The sequence below is a fragment of the Eulemur rufifrons genome, chromosome 7, assembly GCF_041146395.1.
Source record: "Eulemur rufifrons isolate Redbay chromosome 7, OSU_ERuf_1, whole genome shotgun sequence".
NCBI classification, from domain to species: domain Eukaryota; kingdom Metazoa; phylum Chordata; class Mammalia; order Primates; family Lemuridae; genus Eulemur; species Eulemur rufifrons.
The window spans coordinates 275,157,505-275,183,000 of NC_090989.1; the positions used below are offsets into that span (position 1 = coordinate 275,157,505).

The 25,496-nt window shown below is 34.6% G+C and overlaps 1 protein-coding gene across 1 annotated transcript in view; it reads left to right on the plus strand.

The window, feature by feature from the left end:
* Nucleotides 1-25,496, plus strand: part of RABGAP1 (RAB GTPase activating protein 1) — a 143,743-nt gene that overhangs the window by 39,232 nt on the left and 79,015 nt on the right. The window contains exons 5-12 of the mRNA XM_069476753.1: nt 745-919; nt 2,790-2,947; nt 6,284-6,394; nt 6,784-6,850; nt 7,904-8,006; nt 8,928-9,097; nt 19,811-19,985; nt 24,826-24,919. Of these exons, the coding sequence (XP_069332854.1) occupies nt 745-919; nt 2,790-2,947; nt 6,284-6,394; nt 6,784-6,850; nt 7,904-8,006; nt 8,928-9,097; nt 19,811-19,985; nt 24,826-24,919 (1,053 nt within the window). The remainder of the gene's footprint in view (nt 1-744; nt 920-2,789; nt 2,948-6,283; nt 6,395-6,783; nt 6,851-7,903; nt 8,007-8,927; nt 9,098-19,810; nt 19,986-24,825; nt 24,920-25,496) is intronic.

A 25,496-nucleotide genomic window follows, 5' to 3' on the forward strand; every position in this document is an offset into this window, starting at 1 on the left:
ATTTTCATTATGAGCAGGGCCCTCTAGGCTTTCCCCATCAATAGCTTTGCCAATGTAGTGTTAAAATTGCATAGTTTCTTTTTAGGCTTTTCATAGGTGTGTCCTTAGTGCCCTGAGCAGTCTACAGTGTTGTAGATATGACATAAATATTTGTTGAATGAGTAGATATTGAAATGAATTATATCTCTTTAATTTTTACTGAATGGCATCCTTTTGATTTTATTCATGGTCTTTTTTTTTTTTTTTTTTTTTTTTTGAGAGGTTAGCATTTTGTATAATCTCCCTTCCCTTGTTTGCTATGAATCAAAAAATACATGTTTCACTCTGAGAAGGAGCATCAGTTTTTTTGGTTTTATTTTTTGAAAAAGCAGATTAGGTTATTCACTTAGGAGGTAATCGGAAGCACAGCTTTAATGATCTATTTTGGTAGTCTAATCTACCCATTAATCTTTATTTAGTTACAGGCTATATAAGAAATATGCTTATTAATATCGTTCATACCTTTCTGCTTACCTCCCCAAAACGTGGGACTGTGTAGTTTTCAGTACCATGAAATTATGTCATCAGTAACTTCTGGAATCCACATATGACTCATTTATTAAAATTTAAAATTATGATTAGCATACCAAATACAGCCTATATGATCATCTTGGTAGAAAAATGAGTCGCAAATCCTAATATGAATACAGTACAAAGTGTTCAAAATTCCTCTAATCTCTTTATATCCTGCTTTTTTCTGAACAGACTCTTAGATCCTCAGACAAACACTGAAATAGCAAACTACCCTATCTACAAAATTCTCTTCTGTGTCAGAGGGCATGATGGAACTCCTGAAAGCGACTGTTTTGCTTTCACTGAAAGTCATTACAATGCAGAGCTCTTCAGAATACATGTCTTCCGGTGTGAAATACAAGAAGCTGTAAGTCTTCAAGAGAAAACTATCTGCAAATGAAACTTCACCAGTGCCCTCACTATGTTGAAATGAGTAGAGTATTTATTATGGTCACTCATAAGCCACATGAAATTCTCTGCTAATGCTTTGGTGATTCCAGCCTTATGGGCAGAAATGTATTAGGTTATTAAATATGAAATGTCCGATTTTGAATCAGAAGTTTAGTTTATTATATCTAATACAACAAGTAGTACACTTAAAGTATGTGCCTAAGCTGTCGAAACAGTTTTGCCATCTTGATAGTTTGCTTATGCCAGCAACAAAGAACCCTGGAGAGCAGGTGGCGATGAAATCGTGAAAGGCATTTTCCCCAGCTTGTTGAGAATTGAATATTTTTCCTTGTAAGAACTGGTCCAAAGCCTGAAAGAAGCGGTAGTCAGTTGGTGCAAGGTCTAGTGAATATAGTGGAGGACAAGAGTCTGTAAGAAGTCCAGCTTTTGTACTTTGAGCAGTGTTTTTTTTTTGTAACATACGGTCTTGCAAGAGGATTGGACTGTCTCTATTGACCAGTCTCTGTTGCTGCTTCTCAAGCATCCTCATCATTTTGTCCAACTGGTTGCAGTAGACAACTGCTATAATAGAGTGACCAGATTTCATGAAGCTGTAGTGGATGGTACCAGCACTGGACCACCAAACAGACACCAGTAGCTTCTTTTGATGAATATTCAGTTTTGGACTGTGTTTCAGCACTTCATCTTTATCCAGCCATTGTGCCGAATGCTGGTGATTGTCAAAAATAATCCATTTTTCATCACATGTAACAATAAGGTATAGATGGTTCACCTTTGTGTCGTGACAGCAAAGAAAGGCAAGCTTCAAGACCATTTCTCTTCTGATGCTTGTTTAATTCATGCAGTACCCATGTATCTAGCTACTTACCTTGCCAGTTTGTTTCAAATGGTCCAATATTGTTGGAATAGTAACGTCAGGCCTTGCTTACTAATTCACGTGTGAGTTGAGATGGATTCACTTCCACTACAGCTTTCAGGTCATCATTATCCACCTTGGTCTCAGGTCACCCACATGGCTCACATTCAAGGTTAAAATCACCAAAATGGAACTTCTCAAACCGTTGACATACATACGTTCATTAGCCACATCCTTCCCAAACACTTGCGTGACATTTCAAGCTGGCTATTCTGCATTAGTTCCATGACAGAATTCATATTCAAAAATAACACGAGTTTTTGACTTATCCATGGTTTCACAAAAATTGCTCTAAAAAAACAAAATTTTTGAAAGATAATCACAAGCCAAAGTGTGCATTTGAAAGAATGAGGATCTACCTTCACAATTAAAAAAAAAAAAGAAACCAAGAAGTGTCAAAGTGAAATGTCAGAGATATTAACTGTCAAACTCAGTACTTAAGGAAATCGGGCATTCCATACTTAATAGCATAATAAATAAAACTAAAAGTTGGATTTAGCAGCAATAACAAAGTTCTCATTAGAGTGTCAGAGGAGAATAGTTGGCTGCTTCTTTATTGGATTTGATAGGCATCCTCATTCTCACAGGGACACATTTGCAAACCATTCTTTTAGAGCTAAACGTGTTAGGACTACTTTTATAATAAATAGTATGTTCAGATAGCTTCTAACAGTTTAGAAAATGATTTCTCATTAGGATTTCTAGTGTTTACAGCCATTGCTTTTTTAAAACCCCTTTTCTGGCCATTTTTAGTGTTGCTTGCTTTGTAGACCTAACAAATTAGATAATGTTACCAAAAGAAATAAATGGAGGAAAGATGATTATTCCCCCCAAAGTATGTAACCTTCCAGCCTTAATAAAAGTATTTTTTATCTTATAACAGCCAATTTCCTAACATGTCTGGTTGTAGGTAAGCCGGATACTTTACAGTTTTGCCACTGCCTTCCGCCGTTCTGCAAAGCAGACCCCACTGTCAGCCACTGCTGCACCCCAGACTCCTGACAGTGACATCTTTACCTTCTCTGTGTCTTTAGAAATAAAAGAAGATGATGGTAAAGGTTATTTTAGGTAGGGCATCTTATTTTATTCACTTTTTTTGAGTTTTTATTAACATGCTATATTATCTGTGGTTCAAGGGAAACTCTAGGTCAGATTATATAACTTTCATACCATAAAATGATTGTTTTTATAGGGAGCCCTTTTAAAATTTAATATAAGTGATAAAGGAAGTAAGTAAATTTACAGAGGCAAGGTTTGAGGAATTTTAAAGCTATAAAAAAAATCCTCACGTGGGAAACATGTTACTACCTTCTTTTAGTCAAAGTAGCTGACTGACTGCTTGCTCATAAGAAATACAGCCAAAGCTAAGTTAGCTGGATTTGTTGCTTTGTTTTCTGATTTTGTTGTTTTAATAATCTATATATCTAAAGGCTTTTGAAATCAAGTTTTAACAATAAAGTTTATCTGAACACACTGGAAGGGGAGAAATGAGGTCTGTTTCTGAAGTCTAACCTTCTATAGAGGCTTAGAAATAACTGATTTTGGGTTTTTAGTAAAATGGTAATTCTTTGGTGGAAAGAACCCTAGTACAGAAATCAAAACTTAGGTTTAGTTTAATTATTGCCATACTTAACAGTGTGAACTTTTCCAAGTTTCTTCATATCCAGCAATAGTTTCCTTATTTATTAAATGAGGTGGCTAGACTCTTGAATCCTTTATAACTTTAAAATTATGGTTACAAAATGACTATTTTTTTTTTCTTTATATAACCCATATTACAAAATGGTTGTATCTTGGGATTATAATCAATAGTTGCATGTAGAAGTCTGTTTCCTCCATAACTGCCTCATAAAATGGATAAAGTGAAATTGAGTAAAAATATGATTTCTAAAATTTTGCTTTTAAATTTTAAAAACGTAAGGACTCATTCATTTGTTAGGAAAACTGATGACTCTTGGTCTCCCTTCAGACTTTGGACTTGTCATGCCATCTGCTGGCCAATTTAGTGTGCAGTACAGCTTCAACTTTGATTTGAGGTATAAAATATGAGTCATTGTGCTCTGCTTTCTCATTAGATACATTTCTATTCTTAAAGCAACACTGTGAGCTAGTTCTTCCTACAGTGTGCATTCCTGCCCTGGGAAGTGGGAATTATAACCTATGTACTTTTAAACAATTATTTTCCTTTTTAAAAAATCAAAGGTTTCTTTAAACTTTTTTTCCTTTATTGACCATATTTATGTAGGTCTTGTCTGTAAGTTCTGATTATGAATAGGACAGATTAAGATCTCTCCAAAGAGAAGTGCTAAAATAACTTCTTTCTTAGATCAGGCATATTCAATGTAAAATGATCATAAACATCCCTGTTCTATTTACCCTCATAGCAAGTTGATGCTATTACAGAAAATCCCTGGATGTTCACATTTGCTTTTCACATTTGTTAAGGCTTTGCTCTTTTTTTGCTACATGGTTTTACTGAATTTGTAATTTATAATAAATACTGTTGTGTTAACCTAATATAGTGATGAAATGATTGAAAAATATTCCTTTGTCAGATTTGAACTTGTCAAATGCAATTCGTTTTATGCATTAATTCTATAATATGTATGGGAATTTATTTACAGAAATAATCGTTGAGATGTTCCAAGAATTATCAACATGAATGCTCTCCTTCATACTATGTGTAATAGTGAAATTAAAAAGTAGAAATTAAATGTTAGGGCAGTTGAAATATGGTATACCCATACAACTTATCACCAACCAAGAGATATTTGTATATGTAATTAACTATAACACGACATTGATTGTGGTTTTACCATAACACAAATATCGACAAAGTGTAGTGGGGAGAATTAATGTTCTTCTTCTCATTCCTGAAAAAGTATAATTCTTACATACTATAATTTGAAACCTGCTTCTCAAGTTAGTCCTTAGGAAAATAGAGCATTTTTATTTATACCATTCAAAGCCCCCTTTTTTTGTTTTATTTAGTCTACCACGCAACTCCATGAGATGAATTGGGTAGTTGATGTTGTGCTTATTTTATAGGTAAGCACAGGGAAATTAAGCTTGGACCTCAGTTTCTAAATTTATATAGTAGGAATTAAATATTAAATTCCCTACACAGGTCCATTCAGTGACATAGTTACAGGACCAGAAATATAATCTAGGCCCCTGACATTCAGTAAGATGAACACCCACTCATTAAACTCTCCACTGTGCTTCCTGTTAATATAGCTCTGTAAGTTCAAGATAACTTTATATCTGTTGTTTTAAATTGCTAGGTGATGAGATTATATTTATTTATGCTTCAGCATCCACAGAGCATAGAGACCAGTGTATCTCTTAGCAGTTGAAAATTCAGACTCATCCATCTCCTTATAGGTGAAAATTCTGTAAACCATAAATATTTAAAAGTTTGGTGTGCAAATTTTCTTTGAACATGTTTGTCATTGCGAGACTCCTTTGCTAAGATTCTTTGTTTTTCTAATCTAAGTGTTATAAAATGTTCTTCAATTGGTTGTAAGTGCAGAAAGGATTCAAATTCATACTTCTTCAGAGCTACTTTTTAGTTTGAGTAGGTACTCAGAGCCTTCATCTAGCCATTTATAGTATCTGCTAATGGTTCTATGGCCATTATCTTAAAGTTGTACAGAAATAAGATAGAATTTAGATTTATGGCTGATCGGCTGATTGCCAGAGGCAGATGTTTTTTACCTTTGAGAACAAAGGAGCTGGATAAAATGGTATGTGGGAAACTAGAGGATTATTTTGGTAAACTGGCATTTTAGGAATATTTTCTTTCAACTTTTTTATTAAACTTTTATTCATTAACTGTATCATTAGTAATTTTTAATTATTACACAGGTTAATAGTAAAATTATCACTGAGTAAGGAAGTTATATGGCTTATTGTTAGCCATATCTTCCTTATTTCTATTATTCTTTAATGACATCTTGTTTTGAAACTCAGAGGATCTGTGATTAAGTATCTTTTTCTTCATTATTTATTTAAACAAATATGGTAATAATTTGTGTAAACCAGTTACCAAATATAAAGGAAAGAGAAACATTTTTTTGAGTTCTATATGCCAGATGCAATACTAGATACTTTAAAAACATCTAGTGTAATTTTGACAGCAACAAAAGGGAGAAAACTAAAGCCACATTTTAGGGGGCATAGGAGTGGTTTTATTAGCTTTTATAAATGCTTTAACAGTTTACCTGCAAATATCTACTGATATTTTCACATTAGGAAGCACACAATGATTTTTTTCTTTTCTGTTATTATTTGAAAACCAGGCACAGAAAAGAATCAGAGATTTGAGTTCTTTGTTTAAAAAAATTGTTCTAGTATGTGACAAGACAATACTTTGCAAAATTAATGAAACATGTTGGTCTACAGTGCAGTTCCCAAAGATAAGGATAGACAATGCTTTAAACTACGCCAAGGAATTGATAAGAAGATTGTCATCTATGTGCAACAAACAACTAATAAAGAACTTGCCATTGAAAGGTAAGCATGTTTGTTAAGTTTAGCTTAAATATAAATTTTGGTTTTTATCAATCTAAGGGAGTAGTCATACGGTATTCAAAAAAAATGTATTTGCAATGTATTGTGTTCCCTAGGAAATTCTTTTGTTTGTTAAGGTCAATGCTTCTTTACTTTGAAATAGCTCTTATAAGTCTTCAGTTAGTACGCCAACTTCATCTATGTGGTAATAAAAGGCGAGCAGAATTTGCTTATCTCAAATAATGATGATTATTTTGGCAACACTAATTTATTAATAATTCTAGTAAGTAACCTTTTTTACTATTAGTAAGAATTTTTTTAAAAGTGGCCTATTTTAAACTTTTCTTGTGTTATCTTTTTTTCCAAATTTATTGTCAGTTCTTTTTTTGCAGGTGTTTTGGTCTTCTCCTTAGTCCAGGAAAAGATGTACGAAATAGTGACATGCACTTGTTAGATTTGGTAAGGATTTCTCTTTGCTGGAAAGTTAAATACTGTTTCCTCGATAAAGGTTGTTTCACTTTATTGCATCTGAATCTAATGTTAAAACATATTTATGACTGTGTTCTTGTAACATATAAAACAATATGCAAAGATAAGAGAATTTCCTTATTCTTGACTTACTATTTACAAGTCTGACCCTTGGGTAAGCCTCGGTTTCTTAACGATGCAGTGATGATATTCTTCTTCACACTATTGAGTAAGGTTAATGTGAGAATCAAAGAGAAAATTTATCAGAGAATTCTTGGCAAACTGTAATGTGCTTTACCAGCAGTAGATGGTATTAGTATTATTGCTACTATATGAAAATCTGTTTTCAAGACTAAATATGTGGTGATTATTCACTTGACAGAAGAAATCAACAGAGAATTTAGGTAGTGAATTCTCCTAATGTTTATACAATTGGATATGATTTATATGCCCTTACTTTACATATTACTTCAGGAACAATTGCATATATAATTGACACATCTTTTCTTTTTGGTTTTTTTTTTGTTTGTTTTTGTTTTTTTGGGGGAGTTTTTTTTTTTTTTCATTTGCCCAGGAAGGCAATGGCACAATCATAGCTCACTGCAGCCTCAAACTCCTGGCCTCAAGTGATTGTCCCACCCCAACCTCCCTTGTAGCTAGGACTACAGGCACCACCATGCCCAGCTAATTTTTTATTTTTATTTTTTTTAATTTTTTGTACAGACAGGGTCTTACCATGTTGCCCAGGCTGGTCTCAAACTTCTGACCTCAAGTGATCCTCCCACCTAGGCCTCCTAAATTGTTGGGATTACAGACATGAGCCACCATACCAGTCCTGAGCCACTGTGCCCAGCCCACATCTTTAGTCATAACTATGGTCATTCACATACACTCCTGCCTTTTAAAAAAAAAAAAAAAAATCTGATCCTCTTTCATATTATTATATTTTTGCAACTCCTGTTTTTTAAAGGCAACAAGCAAGATTATTGTTAGCTGTTGTTCACTCACTTTGGCATTAACGTTTATTTTTACTCTTTTCTTTAGGAATCTATGGGCAAAAGTTCAGATGGAAAGTCCTATGTTATTACTGGGAGCTGGAATCCAAAATCCCCACATTTTCAAGTCGTAAATGAAGAAACTCCTAAAGGTGATGCATATTGCAGACTTCATTAACAGAAACATTAGTCTCGAGAAGATACCCAAACCTTAGGACAACTTGCTTGAACAATATCCAGTGTTTACCTAGTTCTGGTGAAACCAAAGAATTTGAATAGTTCTTGAGTTGATTATTAAATTTGATCTGTAAACTATAATTTTTGCCCACTTATTTTCCCTCTTCATTTTTCCCTTGGATTCTTTGTATTTATATACTTATTTATTTACAAACGCCTAAGTTTTAATTTTTATAAAGAGATAATCCATGTACACAAATGGTTAAAAATCTAAAGGTTATGTAAGGAAAAGTGAGTCTACTATAGTCCCCAGGTTCCCTCCCTAAAGGGTATCACTGTTAGTAGTTTCTTGTGTAGCTTTTCAGGTATTCTGTGCATAAACAAGTTTTTAAAAGATATTTCATATGACGTTTAATGGCTGTATAATATTTCATCCTGAAAATGTAATGTGTATTTGCTTAATGAGTGCCTGTTATTGAGCATTTTTAGCACTATAGATAAATGGATCAAGGTTCTAAATGATTCAAAAGTATAAGATACCATTGTTAACCAAGTTTAACCAAGTTTAAGAGGTGAGAATTCTTACTGGTGAGAGTGGCATAAAGAAGCCATATGCCACTTTGGCAAAACAATCTGACAATACATTTTTTAAGCTTGGAAGTATATACTATTGTCACTTACTAATTCCATTTCTAGGAGTTCACCTAAGAAAAGAATTTTCAATAGAAAAAAACAATGCTGAAAGTAGCAATTTATCTGATTATTTTAGATGTTTATTGATTGTTTACCTTATATCTTGAAAGTTTGTAATAAAAATAATTACTTTTATATTAATAATATGAGCATATATATTTCTGTCTTGTTTATTTGCTTCTCCTCCCTCTCTCTCTTTCTAGATAAAGTGCTGTTCATGACCACAGCTGTTGATTTGGTAATAACAGAAGTGCAGGAGCCTGTTCGATTTCTCCTAGAGACAAAAGTCCGTGTTTGCTCACCTAATGAAAGATTATTCTGGCCCTTCAGCAAACGTAGTACTACTGAAAATTTCTTTTTGAAACTAAAGCAGGTACTATACTTTTCTATAAATATAGAAAGAGGAATAAGAGAGGACAAATCACTTCTGAGGCTTATTTATCATTACTCTAAGCTGTCAGATCTTTTAAATAGTCATGTGCTTTTTAAATACATTAAGAACTTCTTTTAGCGTTTCTTTTATGCGGGCCTGCTAAAGACATAATCTCTTAGACTTCTTTATCTGAAAATGTCTGTTTTTCACTTTCATTCCATTAAGATATTTTCACTGTATATAGAATTCTGGGTTGACTTTTTTTTTTTTCCAGCACTTTAAAAATATCTTCATACATTATTCTGGCTTCCATTGTTTTTGATGAGAAGTCAGCATTCATTTATACTGTTGTTCCTCTGTATGTAATGTGTCATTTTTCTCTGGCTGCTTTTAAGATTCTTTCTTTATCTTTGGTTTTCATACATTTAACTATGATATGACTAGGTGTGGTTTTCTTTCTGTTTATCCTGCTTGGGATTTGCAGGGCTTCTTGAATTTTTAAATTTATGGGTCCCCCCACCAACCAAATTTGGGGAAAATTTGACCTCTTGTTTCTTCAGCTTTTTTTCTGCCCATCTCTCTTTTCTCTCCTGGGATTCCAATAACACATATTGTAGATCTTTCAGTATTATCCCATAAATCTCTGAGGCTCTGTTTTTTGTTTTGTTTTGTTTTGTTTTCCTTCAATCTTTTTTCTATGTTTTCTTCAGATGGGATATTTTTTATTAACATGTCTTCATATTCACTGACTTTTTTGTCATCTTTAATCTGCTATTATAGCCATTCAATGAATTTTTTAAAAGTTTGGATTTTTTTTGTATGTTTGTTTCTAGAATGTGTGATTCTATTTTATAGTTTGTTTTCTCCTGAGATTTCCTATTTGTTCTTTCATTTCGAGCAGGGTGTTTTTTTTTTTACATCCTTGAGCATAATTACAATGTAGCTACTTCAGAAATTCTCTACTGCTCATTCTCCTGTATAATGAATCACATTTTTCTGTGTCTTTATTTGCCTTGTAATTTGGGATTATGTGCTAAACATTTTAAGTGGTATATTGTAGAGACTGGATTCTGTTATGTTCTTCTGAAGAGTACCAATTTATTTTCTTTTTACTTTTTGTATCTGGCAATTAATTTGGTCAAAGTCAAACTTCATACTCTGTCTTCCAGTGACAGTCAGCACCTGCAATCTGTGTTCTATTCTTTTAGCTTTTTTTAGTTCCTTGTATCTCCCATGTTTGCTTTCCTTTATAGCAAAACTCCTTGGAAGAAATCAAGGTCACCAGTGACATAAATTGCTAATCTGAATCCTCATCTTACTTGACCTGTCAGCAACATTTTTTCCTTAAGTACCTACCCCTCTTTCACTTAGTTTTCAGGGCACTTCAAACTAAACATGTCCAAAAGGGTCTCATTATCTTATCCCATCCCAAAATGTTTTATGTACCAGCCTTTACTATTTCATTTCATGGGCATCTTTTAACAGTTACTCAGGCCAAAAATTTTACTCCTTTATTTCTCACAGTCCATATCCAGTCTGTCAGGAAATCCTGTTTGCTTTCAAAATATATCTAAAATCTAATCATGTTTCACCACCTAGATTATGTTAATCCTCATCTGAATCATCGTTTTTCACCTTGTTCATTGCAATAGTCTCTTCACTCATCATGTTGTTTCTGTCTTTTCCCTGTTATGATTTCTTCTCGACATAGCAGCCTGAGGTCAGATCATATCATGTTTCTGCTCAAAACCCTCTTTCCCTATTTTACTCTATAAAAGCCAAAGCACTCATTGTGGCTTACCAGATCCTACCTGATCTGCTGCCTGTTATATCATAAACAAATTCCTTTCATACTCTTTTTCTCTTAATTGTTCACTCTGCTCTAACGACACTCTTAGGAACTTTATTAACTGCTCCTTCTGCCTGGAATACTCTTTCCCTGGGTCCCATTTGCTAATACTCGCCTCCTTCAGTTCCTTACTAACTTACAAATCTTTGCTTAGGGCCGGGTGTGGTGGTTCGCGCCTGTAATCCTAGCACTCTGGGAGGCCAGGGCAGGAGGATCGCTTGAGTTCAGGAGTTCGAGACCAGCCTGAGCAAGAGCGAGACTCCCCCATCTCTACTAAAAATCGAAAAAACTAGCCAGGTGTGGTGGCGAGGGCCTGTAGTACCAGCTACTTGGGAAGCTGAGGCAGGAGGATTGCTTGAGCCCACAAGTTTGAGGTTGCTGTGAGCTAAACTGACACCACGGCCCTCTAGCCCGGCAACAGAATAAGACTTTTGTCTCAAAAAAAAAAAAAAAAACTCTTGGATTTACTTCTCAACAACTTACCCTGATTACCTCATTTAATATTTCAACTTACCTGCTCATGTATTGGTGCTGCCAATTCTCCTTATCCCTAAATGATTATATTTTTTATTTTTTTTTAGTCAGGATTTTACTTCTGATATATCATGTAATGTACATATTTTTATATTGTTATCTGTTTTATAATCCTCTGTTATGTAAGGTTCTTAATTTGTCTTATTCATCGATTTATTCCAAGTACCTAGAACATAGTACTTCTCAATGAATATTTGTTGAATTGATTTTATTTACATGCAACTTTGAGTTTCCATTATATAAAATTAAAATGCTGTATGTGGAGTTCCTTGAATATACTTTTTCATATTCCATATTTTTATTTATATAGCAACAAAAATTTTGATTCCAGTGTATCCATGTTAGCCCTATTGGGTATATTTAGAAAAAGGAAATTAACAAAGCAGTAACAGAGATTTCTTTACAGTGTTGTCTTAAGAGACAGAAAGAAAACCTGAGCCCTGGCACTCTTCTCCCAGCTCTTCAATGTGGCAGAGTCATCATCTAGAACTGGGATTTGGAGTCAGAGTACTTGGATCTTATCACTAGCTTTATGACTTTGAGCAAGTTCCTTTAACTCTCTGAGTCTCAGTTTACTCAGTTGTAAATTGGCAGCAATAATACAATCTCCATCATAGTGGTTATTGTGACATTAAATGAGAAACTATATAGCACGCTTGGAATAGTTCCCAGTACATAGTAAGTTATCCATTCGTTTTTGCTATTATTATTGAGGTAGACTCTGGAACCTCTGTGGGACACAGGAATAATAGAAATCACTAAATCGTCAAATCAGAACGGCATTGATTATTTAGATGGAGGATCGGTCCCAGGGGAAGAATGCTTCAGAAATTAAACCAGTTTGCAAACGTCACTTTGAAAGTTTAGGGAGTGAGAAGAAATGATCCTTAAAAGTTTCCAAAGCACGAGATGGTAAACAGAAATTGTATAATATTTTACAGTAAAAATTTGTGTGTAAAAAATTCTCTTTGAGTTCTGTCGCTTTAATGTTATTATAGTGAACATTAATAAGATTCCCCTGATCTTGCATTTCCTTTGAGGTCTAATGTTATACAACCTTGGGTTCAAAGATTATGTGAGTTTACAAGAATATTACTTTTGTGATTAAGTCTAAAATAACATGTCTTTTTATGGAGATTATTTAATTTTAATGCAATGTAACATGTTAAAGTAATCTAATATAATGTGTAATTCTAGCAATTTTTACTTACTTTTTTAATTAAACTAGAAATAGCTTGATAGGGTAAACTAGCCATGAACATAACTGAGACAGAGCCCAGTAGGCTACTTGAGAATCATCTATTAAGGTTACAAACTAAACTTAAGCTTAATTCTCAAGATTTTCTTTGCAAAAAGCAAAATGTGTATGTGGAACCTAGGAGGAGGGCAGGAAATTCCTGATGATAGTTTTTTGTTTTTCTCCTTATTTGGATAAGTCTTTTTGTGTGTTTGGGTGTGGGGTAGGGAGAGAGAAAGGAGAGGTAGAGAGGACATAATTTGAACAACTTTGTGCTGTCTTAGAGCACTTAGAAATTGTTAATCTCATCCCTTGTTAACTTAATAAACTAGGTTTATTTATTTCCTCTTTTATATTTATGGCATTAAAAAGTAATAATAGCTGCCAGTACGTGAGGTCCTACCGTGACCATCACTCTGCTAACTACTTCACTTTTTTTTCATCTTATGTAATTTTCACAGTTATCCAATGAGGATAAATAGTATTTTCATTTTATAGATGAGGAAACTTAGATCTAAAGATGTTTAATAGATACTGTGGGATATTGTGTGAACAGGATACATATTTAAGCCTTCTAAAAGTCTCAGCCAGGGCTCTTTCTGTAGAAACGTGATACTTTTGTCTTTTTTTTTTCTGTAAGAATACTTTTAGGATTTACTGAGATTAAGCAAGCATGAGTCAAAATTTTTACCCTTTTCAGTTCTCATTAGACTGAAAAGAAAACAATACTACAGAGCAGTCTTTAAAATATACAACATAGAGCATTTCCGTTTTTTGCTGCCAGTATGCAAAAACAATTACGTAAATATGTTAAGATACATGTTTAAAATTTGATTCTTTTTCTTTTCACTAAAATTATCTGGTGACTCAGTAACTCCTTTTTAGCCTGGACGCCTTCCCATCTGTGGGATTGTTATATTAAGATGGCATCATATTAAAGAAGAAACTTTTAAAATTAGTAGGGAAAGAAATATTGCTTTCTTGGATTTAGATATTCTTATGCCATTTACTGAAAGGGGAAGAAAATGGTCTAATGACAAGATTTTCCAACAGTGACATAAGGTGAACAAAAGACCAACTAAGCATTCTTAGAACTATAGAACTACAGAATTTCTATTGCCAAAGAAACTGCAGGGAACTTAAAATCTTTTATAAAATTATTTTATAAATGAAGAAGCTGATGTCTAAAAGACTAAGTGATGTGGCCAAGGTCATACAAGGAAAAAGTATAATCATAACGAGAAACCTGAGCCTCTTATTTTCATTTGCTGTGTGCATATGGATGGCACAGACCTATCCCTCTCAACGTAAAAATATCCCAAATGCTTTCTGTGCCGCTGCTAAATCAGGAGGCGCATGATATCAGGTTGTTCCACTATTTGTGATGGGAAGTGTGATCACTTGGTTAAGATGATGACCACTGGATCTCTCCTTTGTACCAGTAGGATTTTCTCTTTGCATTTAGCAAGTAATCTTTGGGATGATACTTTGGGTAATTTCCAAATATCCTGTTTCTTTACAACTTCTTAACCAATGATTTTATTATCAGTTGATGATCCTTGCCTGAATTAGTTAAGTTCATTCATGTTTTCAACAGGAATTTAATATTTTAAAGGGTTTTCTTCTTTTGTTTACATTCTTATATAAGTAATATATTTCATTTGTTTCCTTTATCTTCATCAAACAATTCAAAAATATCAGTATTGTAATTAATAATAAAGCAATTGAGTAAAGTTTAAGATTTTATGCAACTCCTTTCTGTCCTTTTATGTGTTCCAGTAAGATTATAAAATGGTATTATTTGGTCGTGCCCAGTGGCTCATGCCTGTAATCTCAGCACTTTGGAAGGTGGAGGCAAGAGGTTTGCTTAAGGACAGGAGTTCAAGACCAGTCTGGGCAATATAGCAAAATCCCATCTCTACAAAAAATTTTAAAAAATTAGCCGGGTTTGGTGGTGCACTCCTGTAGTCCCAGCTACCCAGGAGGCTGAGACAGGAAGACTGCTTGAGCCCAGGAGTTTGAAGTTACAGTGAACTATAATTGGGTCACTGTACACCAACGTGGTGACAGAGCAAGACCTTGTCTCTAAAAATAAAAAAGATACTATTTAAAAGTTACCTGGTACACAGACAAGTTGTGAAAAAACAAGAAAAAAAAGTTACTTGGAATAATTGTCTTTCATTTTGATTCTGTTACCATTTGACATTAGTTAGGTTCATTTAGTTAGGTTCATTTGTTTACATTTATTTTCCATTTAGGGGTTTGGAGTATTTTCTTTTTTATTTATTTTTTGAATATGAAAATACTTATATGGTACAAAAGTCAAATTATGTAGAAATGTATACTCAGAAGCCTTGCTTTCATCTGTATCTCGTTACCCTCATCCCCATAAGTAACAATTATTATTGGTTTCTGTTTTATCTTTCCAATTTTCTTTTTGTGAAGATATAAAAAAACTCCCATATATTTTTAACCCCATTTTAAAATAAAAATTAGCATACTATATGTACTGTTCTGTACTTTGCTTTTTTAACTTAATGCAACCTGGAGGTCATTCCACATCAGTACATACAGATTTCCTCTTTTTTTTTTTTTTTCTGACAGAGTCTTGCTCTGTCACCCTAGCTAGATTCTAGTGGCATCATCATAGCTCACTGCAACCTCAAACAATCCTCTTGCCTCAGCCACCCAAGTAGCTGCCCAGCTCATTTTTCAGTTTTTCTTTCAGAGGTCTTGCTCTTGCTTTGGCTGATCTGGAAGTCTTGAACTCCTGACCTCAAGCAGTCCTCCCTCCTCAGCCTCACAGAGTGCTAGGATTACAGCCATGGGCCTCTATGCCTGGCCATCCTCATTCTTTTTTAATGGGTACTTAGTACTGTGTTGTTTGCATGAATCATAGACTTTTCAATCAGTTGGGTTTTTTGTTTGTTTGTTTGTTTTGAGATAGGGTCTTGTTCTGTTGCCCTGGGTAAAGTGCAGTTGGCATCATCATAGCTCACTGCAACCTCAAACTCCTGAGCTCAAGCAATCCTCCTGCCTTAGCCTCCTGAATAGCAGGGCCTCCACAGGTGTGCATTACCACGCCTGGCTGATTTTTCTATCTTTTGTGGAGATGGAGTCTTTCACTTGCTCAGGCTAGTCTTGAACTCCTGGCCTCAAGCAGTCCTCCCATCTTGTCCTCCCAAAGTGCTAGGATGACAGGTGTGAGCCACTGTACCCTGACCCCAGTCTTCTGTTGATGGACACTTGAATTTTTCTCTGTTCATTTGCTATTCCAGATAATGTTGCAGTATGGAACCTTGTGTATGTGTTATTTTGATTTTATGAAAGTGCATCTTAGAGTAAATTCCTAATAGTAGAATCACTGGCACATAAGGTGAATGCATGTGTAATTTTGTTATATTTACCAAATTTCCCTCTATAGAGGTTGTAACCGTAGAGATTAGCAGGATGTGAGAGTACTTGTTCCTCAACACGTTTATCAAGAGTGTGATGCGCCTCTGTAATTCCAGCTGTTCGGAAGGTTGATGGGGAGGATCTCTTGAGCCCAGGAGTTTGAGGCCAGCCTAGGCAACATAGCAAGATCCTGGATCAAAAAAAAAGATAGTGTTGTCAAACTTAGGATCTGATAGATGAGGCAGTGGTATCTAAGGGTAGTTTTAATTTATCTGATGAATAAAGTCAGACTTTTTTTCCTGTTGAAGGGCGAATTTCCCTTTCTGTGAAGTTCCTATTCATATCTTTTGCTCATTTTTCTTTTTGGTTTTGGTGTTTTTCCTCTTAATTTTTAGATCTTTACATATTTGGGAGATTAACCCTTTGAGATATGATTTACAAGTATTTCTCCCAGTTTGTCACTTGTCTTTTGACTTAAATTATGGCAATTGTTTTTGGGTTTTCCATGCAGCTTCTTTTTATGCACTTGAATTTATCAATTTTTTCCCTTTAAAAGCTTCTGGATTTGGGATTATAGTTTGAAAGGCTTTGCTCACTCCCACGTTACAAAGGAATTTACACATTCTCTTCTATTACTTACATGGTTTCATCTTACTACTATTAGATCTCTGATTGCTTAGTATTTTATACTGGTATGTTGTGTAAAGTATGGATATAATTTTATCTCTTTTCAAATGGCCATCCACTTATCCCAACATTCATTAAAAATTTTTAACTTTTCCACCCAGTGATTAGAGGTGCTACCTTTATCATATTTCAAATTTTCCTGTGTTTTTGGACCTCTTTCTGGTATTTATATTCTGTTCCATTGTTCTTGGATTAGTATCACACAGTTTGAATTATGTAGACATTCTAGTATGTTTTAATATCTGGTATGGCTACCTTCCCTCCCCAAATACTCCTTTTTGCGAATTTTCCTGGATATTCTTATTTGTGTATTTTTTTACATAAACTTTATTTTCACTGTATCTAGCTCTGGAAAAAAAAAATACTAGAATTTTTATTGGGGAAAATGGATGTCTTTATGATGTTGAGTCATCCAGGAACATGGGATTGTCTTTCCATTTATTCAAGTCTACTTGTTTTTTTTTATCTTTCAGAGTGCTTTTTATTATATATAATCTATACATACTATATATTTATCATTCCATATCAGTTCCTAATCATACCCCACTAATCTCTATGGTTAATAACCCTCTATGGAGGGAAATTTGATAAATATAATGAAATTACATACGCATTCAGCTTATGTGCCAGTGATTCTAATAGGACTCTAAGATACACCTTCATAAAATCAAAATAATACACACACAAGGTTCTATACTGCAACATTATTTGGAGTAGCAAATGACTAGTATATATTATTAAGATATACATATAATTTATATCATAATTATAACCCATATATTCATAATACATAAAAGTTTTATGTATGACATGTATAATTCAAAAAGCTTTTTATTATAGAAAATTCAAACATATATAAATTTAAAAATAGGCCAGGCATGATAGCTCATGCCTGTAATCCCAGCACTTTGGGAGTCTGAGGCTGGAGGATTGCTGAGGCCAGATGTTCATGACTAGCCTGGGCAACATAGTGAGACCCCATCTCTAAAAAAAATTAAAATTGTGTCTATCTATATAGTCCCAGCTGCTTGGGACTATATAGGACAGAAGGAACACTTTAACCCAGGAGTTCAGGGCTGCAGTGTGCTGTGATCACTCCACTGCATTCCAGCCTGGGTGCTAGAGTGAGACCCTGTCTTCTCATACACATAAAAAAATAGTACTATTACCCGGCTTCAACAGTTGACGTTTTTCATAGCTGGAATTCTTGACTTGCGTCCTTGGTCCAATTCTTGACACTACAATTATCTGACTTCAAAAGGTGGTACTGCATTGGTCACTTTGATTCACAGAAGATTTTCTAGGTGAACTGTGTTGGTTATTACATTGATAAAGTCTCTGAGGATTTTTTTTTTAAAGATAAAGAGCTATTGCTGATCATTGAACTGTTTTAGGATAGCAATTACCTGATGTTTCAAAGAGCAATTTATAACAAAACAAACATTTAAATCCTGGCTCCCTGTCAAAGTATAATTTTTAAGAGTTAAAATCATAATTATTACAAATTTAGAATGACATTTGTCAAATATTCTAATTCAAGTTACTAATTAATAAGGGAACCAGAAAGATGGTAAAACTGGTTCTAAGAACTTGGGTTTATGTAGTCCTTCCATTAAAAAAAATTTGTTAGATTGCTAGGTTAGAAACAAAACTGGTTAATGTCCTATAGGTAACCTTTGGATTATCTTTCTCTTGGACACAAACCATTTGCATATTTCCAGATACAAATCTACAGGTAAACATGTAATTTCACATAGTCTGAGTCCTTACGTAATAGTAAGTAGCTAAGTCAAAATGGCATATTCATCTAGAAAATTGAGTAATCCTTGGGTGAACTTGTTAAAACAAAGTCGGCAAACTACAGCCTGTAGGTCAAATTTGGCCTGATGCTTTTTGGGTAAATAAAGTTTTATTGGAACACAGCCAGACTCACTTATTTACTTATTGTCTGTGACTACTTTTGTACCATAATGGCAGAGTTGAGTACTTGTAACTGAGACTCCTAAGATATTTACTGTTAGGCCCTTTATAGAAAAGTTACTAACTCCTGTATTAAACAGTGCTTCAGGATGATATTAAAAGGATATGTTGCCACTATCTTGGCCTTACTTCCAGGATTGGGATAATTTTTTTTAAGAACCCACATGAACATTGTAGTGATAAAATCTGCTGTTACTTCTATAGCTAATGAGCCTCTTATTCTCCTCAACCCACCGCCCTTTCTGTGTTTTTGCTTTAATGTGTGTGTCTTTCTTTTTGATATAGCCACCTTTTTAATTTTCTCTGTACCTTTTCCTACAGTTCTTCTTTTTTCTTCTTTGTGTCACCGTACTTTTTCCTCCTTTTTTTGGCCATAATATGGAATGTTAATGTCCTTAACAATATTTATTTTACTGGTAACGTTCTTAATTTTTAATTTAGGTCAGTTTAGACTGTTACGTGTTTGCCTCAAAATCCATTGGGGTTATCAAAATTTTTGTGGTTTTTATTGTTGTCTCCTCTGCTATTCACCACCCTGCACGTTGTAGCTTTCATTTGAAGAAAAAGTTCCCTACACTGTTCAGTTAAGCAAAAGGGTTGGGGGAAAAACACTGCAACAGTATCAGTAAGAAGATTTTCTTAGCCCTAAAGTTTATGTTTTAGAATATTTTAAAGTATTTTCATGTATAGTTTTACATAGGAAACCTTGAAGGACACTTTAACGTAACTTGAAAGATACAGACCAGTTAGTGTTTTAGTTCGCTGCCTGTATGTTGGTAGTTAGGTATTTGATGATACAATTTGAAGACCAATAAAATTGCAGAACTGGAGTCTTGCTCAGTAAATGCCCTATTTTCCTAAGGGATTTTTAAATTTAAACGTATGCTTTTTTATTTAGAAAAGGTACATTCAGTGTAGATATTCAAGGAAACACTATTTATTCTCACATCCTCTATGAAATCAAAAGTGGTGCTTAATTAAAAACAAATAATTTTACTGCATTAATAAATAATATTTTTTCATCCTTAAGATAAAGCAAAAGGAGAGAAAGAGTAATACTGACACTTTATATGAAGTTGTATGCTTGGAAAGTGAATCAGAAAGAGAAAGGAGGAAAACTACAGCCAGTCCTTCAGTTCGCCTGCCACAGTCTGGATCTCAGAGTTCAATGATACCTTCTCCTCCAGAAGATGATGAAGAAGAAGGTAAACTGTAGGGAAAGCTTAATTTACATTGGGGGTGGAGGACCATGCAGACTATTAAAATTTTATCAGTAGATTGATAATGTGATGCGACATTTGGAATTCAGTGAATTCCTTATGAGAGTTGACTATATGCAAGGAGTTATGGGAGATTTAAAAATGATTAACATTGAGCCTTCTTTAAGATACTTGTAATCAAATTGGAAAAAGATTTAAAATTAGTGCTTTTTTAAAAATTAGTCCTAGCTCGGTGGATTAGCACATTTGTTAGAGCAAATTTGACACAGCTTCCACCTAAAGAAAAGTTCCCAACTCAGCTAATTCATTTAACAGGGACAATTTCAATTGTCAAAATATGTCTTCCACACATGACCTTTTCACCAAATATATAAATAAATATATATATTTTTTAATTTATTCATTTTGTATAAGTAAATATACATATCTATATATTACTGTGTTTTTACACTGAAACACAAGAATTAGAGCCAGGTGTAGTGGTGGCTTATGTCTATAATCTCAGCTAGTCCCAGCTACTTGTAAGGTAGAGGTGGGAAGTTCGCTTGAGGCCAGTTTGAGACCAGCCTTGGCAACATAATGTAGTGGGATCTCATCACCAAAAAAAAATAATTTTTTTTTTTTTTTTTTTTTTTTTTTTTTGAGATAGCGTCTCACTCTGTCACCCAGACTAGAGCACAATAGCATCATTATAGCTCACTGCAACCTCAAACTCCTGGGCTCCAGTGATCCTCCTGCCTCAGCCTGCGGAGTAGCTATGACTACAGGCTCACACCACCACACCCGGCTAATTTTTCTATTTTTAGTAGAGACGAGGTCTGGCCATGTTGCCCAGGCTGGTCTTGAACTCCTGGCCTCAAGAGATCCTCTTGCCTAGGCCTCACAAAGTGCTGGGATTACAGGCGTGAGCAGCTGCGCCAGGCTAAAAAAAATTTTTTTAATTAGCCAGGCATGGTGGTGTACACGTGTAGTCCGAGCTTCTTGGGAGGCTGAGGCAGGATGACCACTTGAGCCCAGGAGCTCAAGGCTGCAGTGAGGTACAATTGCACCCCTGCGCTCCAACCTGGACAACAGAGCAAGACCCTGTCTCAAACAAAGAATCAACCAGTTCATTTTTACTTTTTGTTATGGCTGTCTACTGAATTAATCTGTCAGTCTCTATTTAAAGGTGTACTATACAGAAGTGAGGAATGAGGGAAGGGGCACAGGAAAAGTGAACATTTGAGTCATTTTCTAATTTATAGCTTAGTACTAGGGCTTTGTTTTTAATGAAGAAAGCTGATTATGATACAGGGTCATATGAGGCACGTGTCTATGTGAGGTTCACAGGAAGTGTTCTGGAAATGAGAATCCAGTTTTCATTGTGGGGAATGTGGTTGGGCATCATGACGAGCAGTTTGTGACCTGGGACTTCAAAGTGCAAAGAGAATTCAGTAGGCATAAATGCACAGTTTTGGGGCATCTCTGGCTAAGAAATTACCTTAACAAAGGCATGGGGGTAGCAGGAACAATTGATTTGGTTAAAAGACATACATATCCATGATTACGTGTACTTTTTTCAAGTTTAGAGTAACACTTTCCAGTTCCATTGTCCTTGTGATTAATCAACTTAGGCTCATTTATTAGTAATATTAATGGCCACCAATTACTAGATGCTTAATATGTAGCAGGCAGGTGCTTTGTTTATATAATATAGTTATCCTGAAAAATAGGATTTATTATTCATTTTGCACATGAAAAATGTATTATCAGAAAAGTGAATTTGCCCAAGATCACACAGCAGGAAATTGGCAGCATCAGGATTTGAATCCAGGTCTTGAGTCTCCATTGTTAGCTGTAGTCTGTCATCATCTCTTGCATTTAGTTAACGTAAAGCATTTTGAAGTATAGAGAAAGCACATGTATTGTTTTTAACGTCAGAAATGCAATTTAGAGTCCCCATACAGAGCCAATTTGGGAAGGGTGGAATTGTTTCCACTGTTTGCAGGTATTTGCTGTAGTCTCCACCTTAAAGAAATGTTCTTGAGATTTACAGTTTCTCTTCTGAGTCAACACTGGTTAAGATGTCAAAGTAGGTAAAACTTTACATAACTCTCATCCCTTAAACTCAGCAATCAAAACAAAAGAACTAAAAATTGAGAACGATTACTCTTACAAAACTAAAGAATGCTCAGATCTTCATACCATAGATTTTGAGGAGTGTCTACTGGTTACAAAGAAATCTGAGCCCAACTAAAAAAGGTTCATCAGGACTGGTACCTAGTTCTGATTTACAACAGGCATAGATTTTTTTTTAATTTTTAAGGGGGTTCAGAAGACCTCTACCAGTAGTTCTTAGCTAGGGAGAGATAAGGACTAATGGCAATGGGTAGTCCATGGGAACATCCTGGAACACTGGAACATAAGGTCTGTGAAGGAAGAGAGTGTGTCTATTCTTGCACCATGTTGTTTCCCTAGTGTATACCACAATACCTGGTATATAGTAGGTGCTCAGTAAATATTGGTGGGATGAGTAACCTCCTAGGATCCATTTCCATAGTCAAGAGCTAATGACAGGACAACTGAAACTAAAGAAAACTGTGTAACCATGCCATGTTTTAATTCTTTCTAACCCCGTTTACAAACCAGGGAAACCTATCTTACTATGATCTGTTTGCTCCCTGGAAAGAAATGGCTACAGTCTTCTAGATAGGCTTATTACCCGTGGGATCTATGGCAGGAAGCCAGCAATTATAAAGAGGAGGTGTTCAGAAACACCATTCTGAAACTGAGACTGTCTGCTTACTCCCTACCCCTACTTTAGCAAGATGGGGTTCTTAACCAAATTTTAAACTGCTACTGTGCAAATTTGTGAAAGCATTCAAAACAGTGGAGGAGACTCTTGTAAGATAGGTCTTGTTAATCTTTTTGAAGGAATTGTCATCCCTTATAAATTTTAGTAGTTTTTCACAGCCACCTTTCCCCAGAGAGTTGTATTTGATATATTGGTATTTTAATGAGTAGAAAACTACTTGAGAGATTAGAAAGTAGGGCCAGTCTGGCAAGGTAGTGAAGTTGGGGAAATTTACCTTAGTGCCCTTGAGTCTTTTTCTCTTCTTTATTTTATTCATTGATTTACAAAAGATTTCTCACATTCAATCTCTTTTTTTCCCTGTCTCACTGTCAAAACTGATGATAACATACAAGGCACTGTAATGTAAAGAAGTTTAGGGCCAGGCGCGGTGGCTCACGCCTGTAATCCTAGCACTCTGGGAGGCCGAGGTGGGCGGATCGTTTGAGCTCAGGAGTTCAAGACCAGCCTGAGCAAGAGCGAGACCCCATCTCTACTAAAAATAAAAAGAAATTATATGGACAGCTAAAAATATATATAGAAAAAATTAGCCGGGCATGGTGGTGCATGCCTGTAGTCCCAGCTACTCGGGAGGCTGAGACAGGAGGATCCCTTGAGCTCAGGAGTTTGAGGTTGCTGTGAGCTAGGCTGATGCCACGGCACTCACTCTAGCCTGGGCAACAGAGTGAGACTCTGTCTCAAAAAAAAAAAAAAAAAGAAGTTTAATAATAAGTGTCATGGATTTCTGAGTCTTTAACAATCAGTGCTCCCAGATAATTACTATCAGGGATGCAGATTCATCATGCAGTCATCAGAGGTGTAGAGATCCAAACTTTGTTTAGGCACGTTAAGCCCAAAAATCAAAAACACACAAAACCTAGAAACAGCATTGGTGAGGACACATGGAAATAAGTATGATGTGTACCTAATTAGAGGAAATGTAAATTGGTAGAACCATTTTGGAAGGCAATTTGTCAGAAAATTTCAATATCCTTAAAAGTATGTTTTTTTTTTTTTTTAATCAGGAAGTCTACTTTTTGGCATATGCCCAGTGAAAACAGTGAGATATATTCATCCTGATACTGTTTATAGCAAAAAGTTAAAAACGCCCCAAGTGTCCAACAAAAGAGGATTAAGTAGAGAGATCTTAGTCCTTATCTTTTCCTCGCTTTCATTATGCATTTCAGTTCCGCTCATCCCTTTATCAGGGTCATTTTTTTCCACTGTCTTCATATCTTATAATCTCTAAATTCTAACTTGAATTTACTTTTCTTATTATGTAAATTAAATTTGAAATGATTCAGTTTGGTCCTTTTGAATATTTTTGTGCTTCCTTTTATAAATTAATATATGCCATTGTAGAAATTTTAAAAAGTCATAAAAAGAAAGAAGGAAAACATCAGTCATAACTCCATCACTCAGGCAGTAATTGTTAGTGTTTGGTATAGTTTAGTCTGTCTTCTATTTTTTAACATGGGGTAGATCATGATGTAGATTAAGCTCTTCATATTTTTATTTTATGCAGTATTTTGCCACATTATGTAAACATAAATGTCAACATGGAATTAATTGCATACATATATATCATAATTTATTCAACCCTTCTGTGTTCCAGTTGTTGGACACTTAGCTGGTTTGCAATTTTTTAACTGTTATAAATAAGACCACTATATATTTCATGCATAAAGCTATTTGCTTTGGACAAGGAGAAAGAAGATGCCATATTTTAAGTCCTATAAATTTATAATTAAATGGCTCTTTTCTGTGATTGACATAATATGAACTTATACGGAAAGCAAAAGAGAATTAAAGAGGTTACAACAACATTCCACCTAGAAATATTTTTCTTTGTATTTATACATAAATACTAAGAGAAATTCTAACTTGATGTTCCCAGTGAAGTCTTTCAAATTTGACTCTTACATTCCAGTGTCATTCTTCTGGCTAGCATAGCCACACCTCTATTATCCTTTTTTTGTGTTTTGTTTATTAAAGATAACGATGAACCTCTCTTGAGTGGATTTGGTGATGTATCCAAAGAATGTGCAGAAAAAATTCTTGAAACATGGGGAGAACTGCTGTCAAAATGGTAAGTTATGATAGAATAGTTCTCCTTTTCATCTGCAAATTTCATTTTATGGGTAAAGAATCTTACCTAACTATTAATATAATGTTCAATTTTGGAACCAATAATAGAAGCCCAAGTATGAGGTTTGCATTTTATAATCTGTGTTTTTGAGGTTTATCAGGGTAGTAGTGGAGGTTTGAAATCAATTTTTCGAATATCAGAAATCTAATAAATTCTCATTGCTAGAGAAAATATTTACCCAAACATGGAATTCTTGAACAAAATAAACAAGGGAAGAGTCCTTTATATTGATGAGTTTAGGAACCACTGACTGGTTGAGATAAGACAACACACAATAATCAGAGATATTTAAAACACAATGCTCAGGGCCTAGTAGAGACCCCAGGTAGGATTTTTTCTTATCTGTGATAAGCACCTGTAATGACAAAGTATCATAAACATGGTATATATTGCCTGCTCTTATCAATTACGTTTTCTGCGCACACATAACATTCAGGAATTTCTCATCAGTTCAAGAATAGCTTGACAACAGTGTTAGGAAACACTATTCTGTAGGTTATTTTAATAGATTATATTA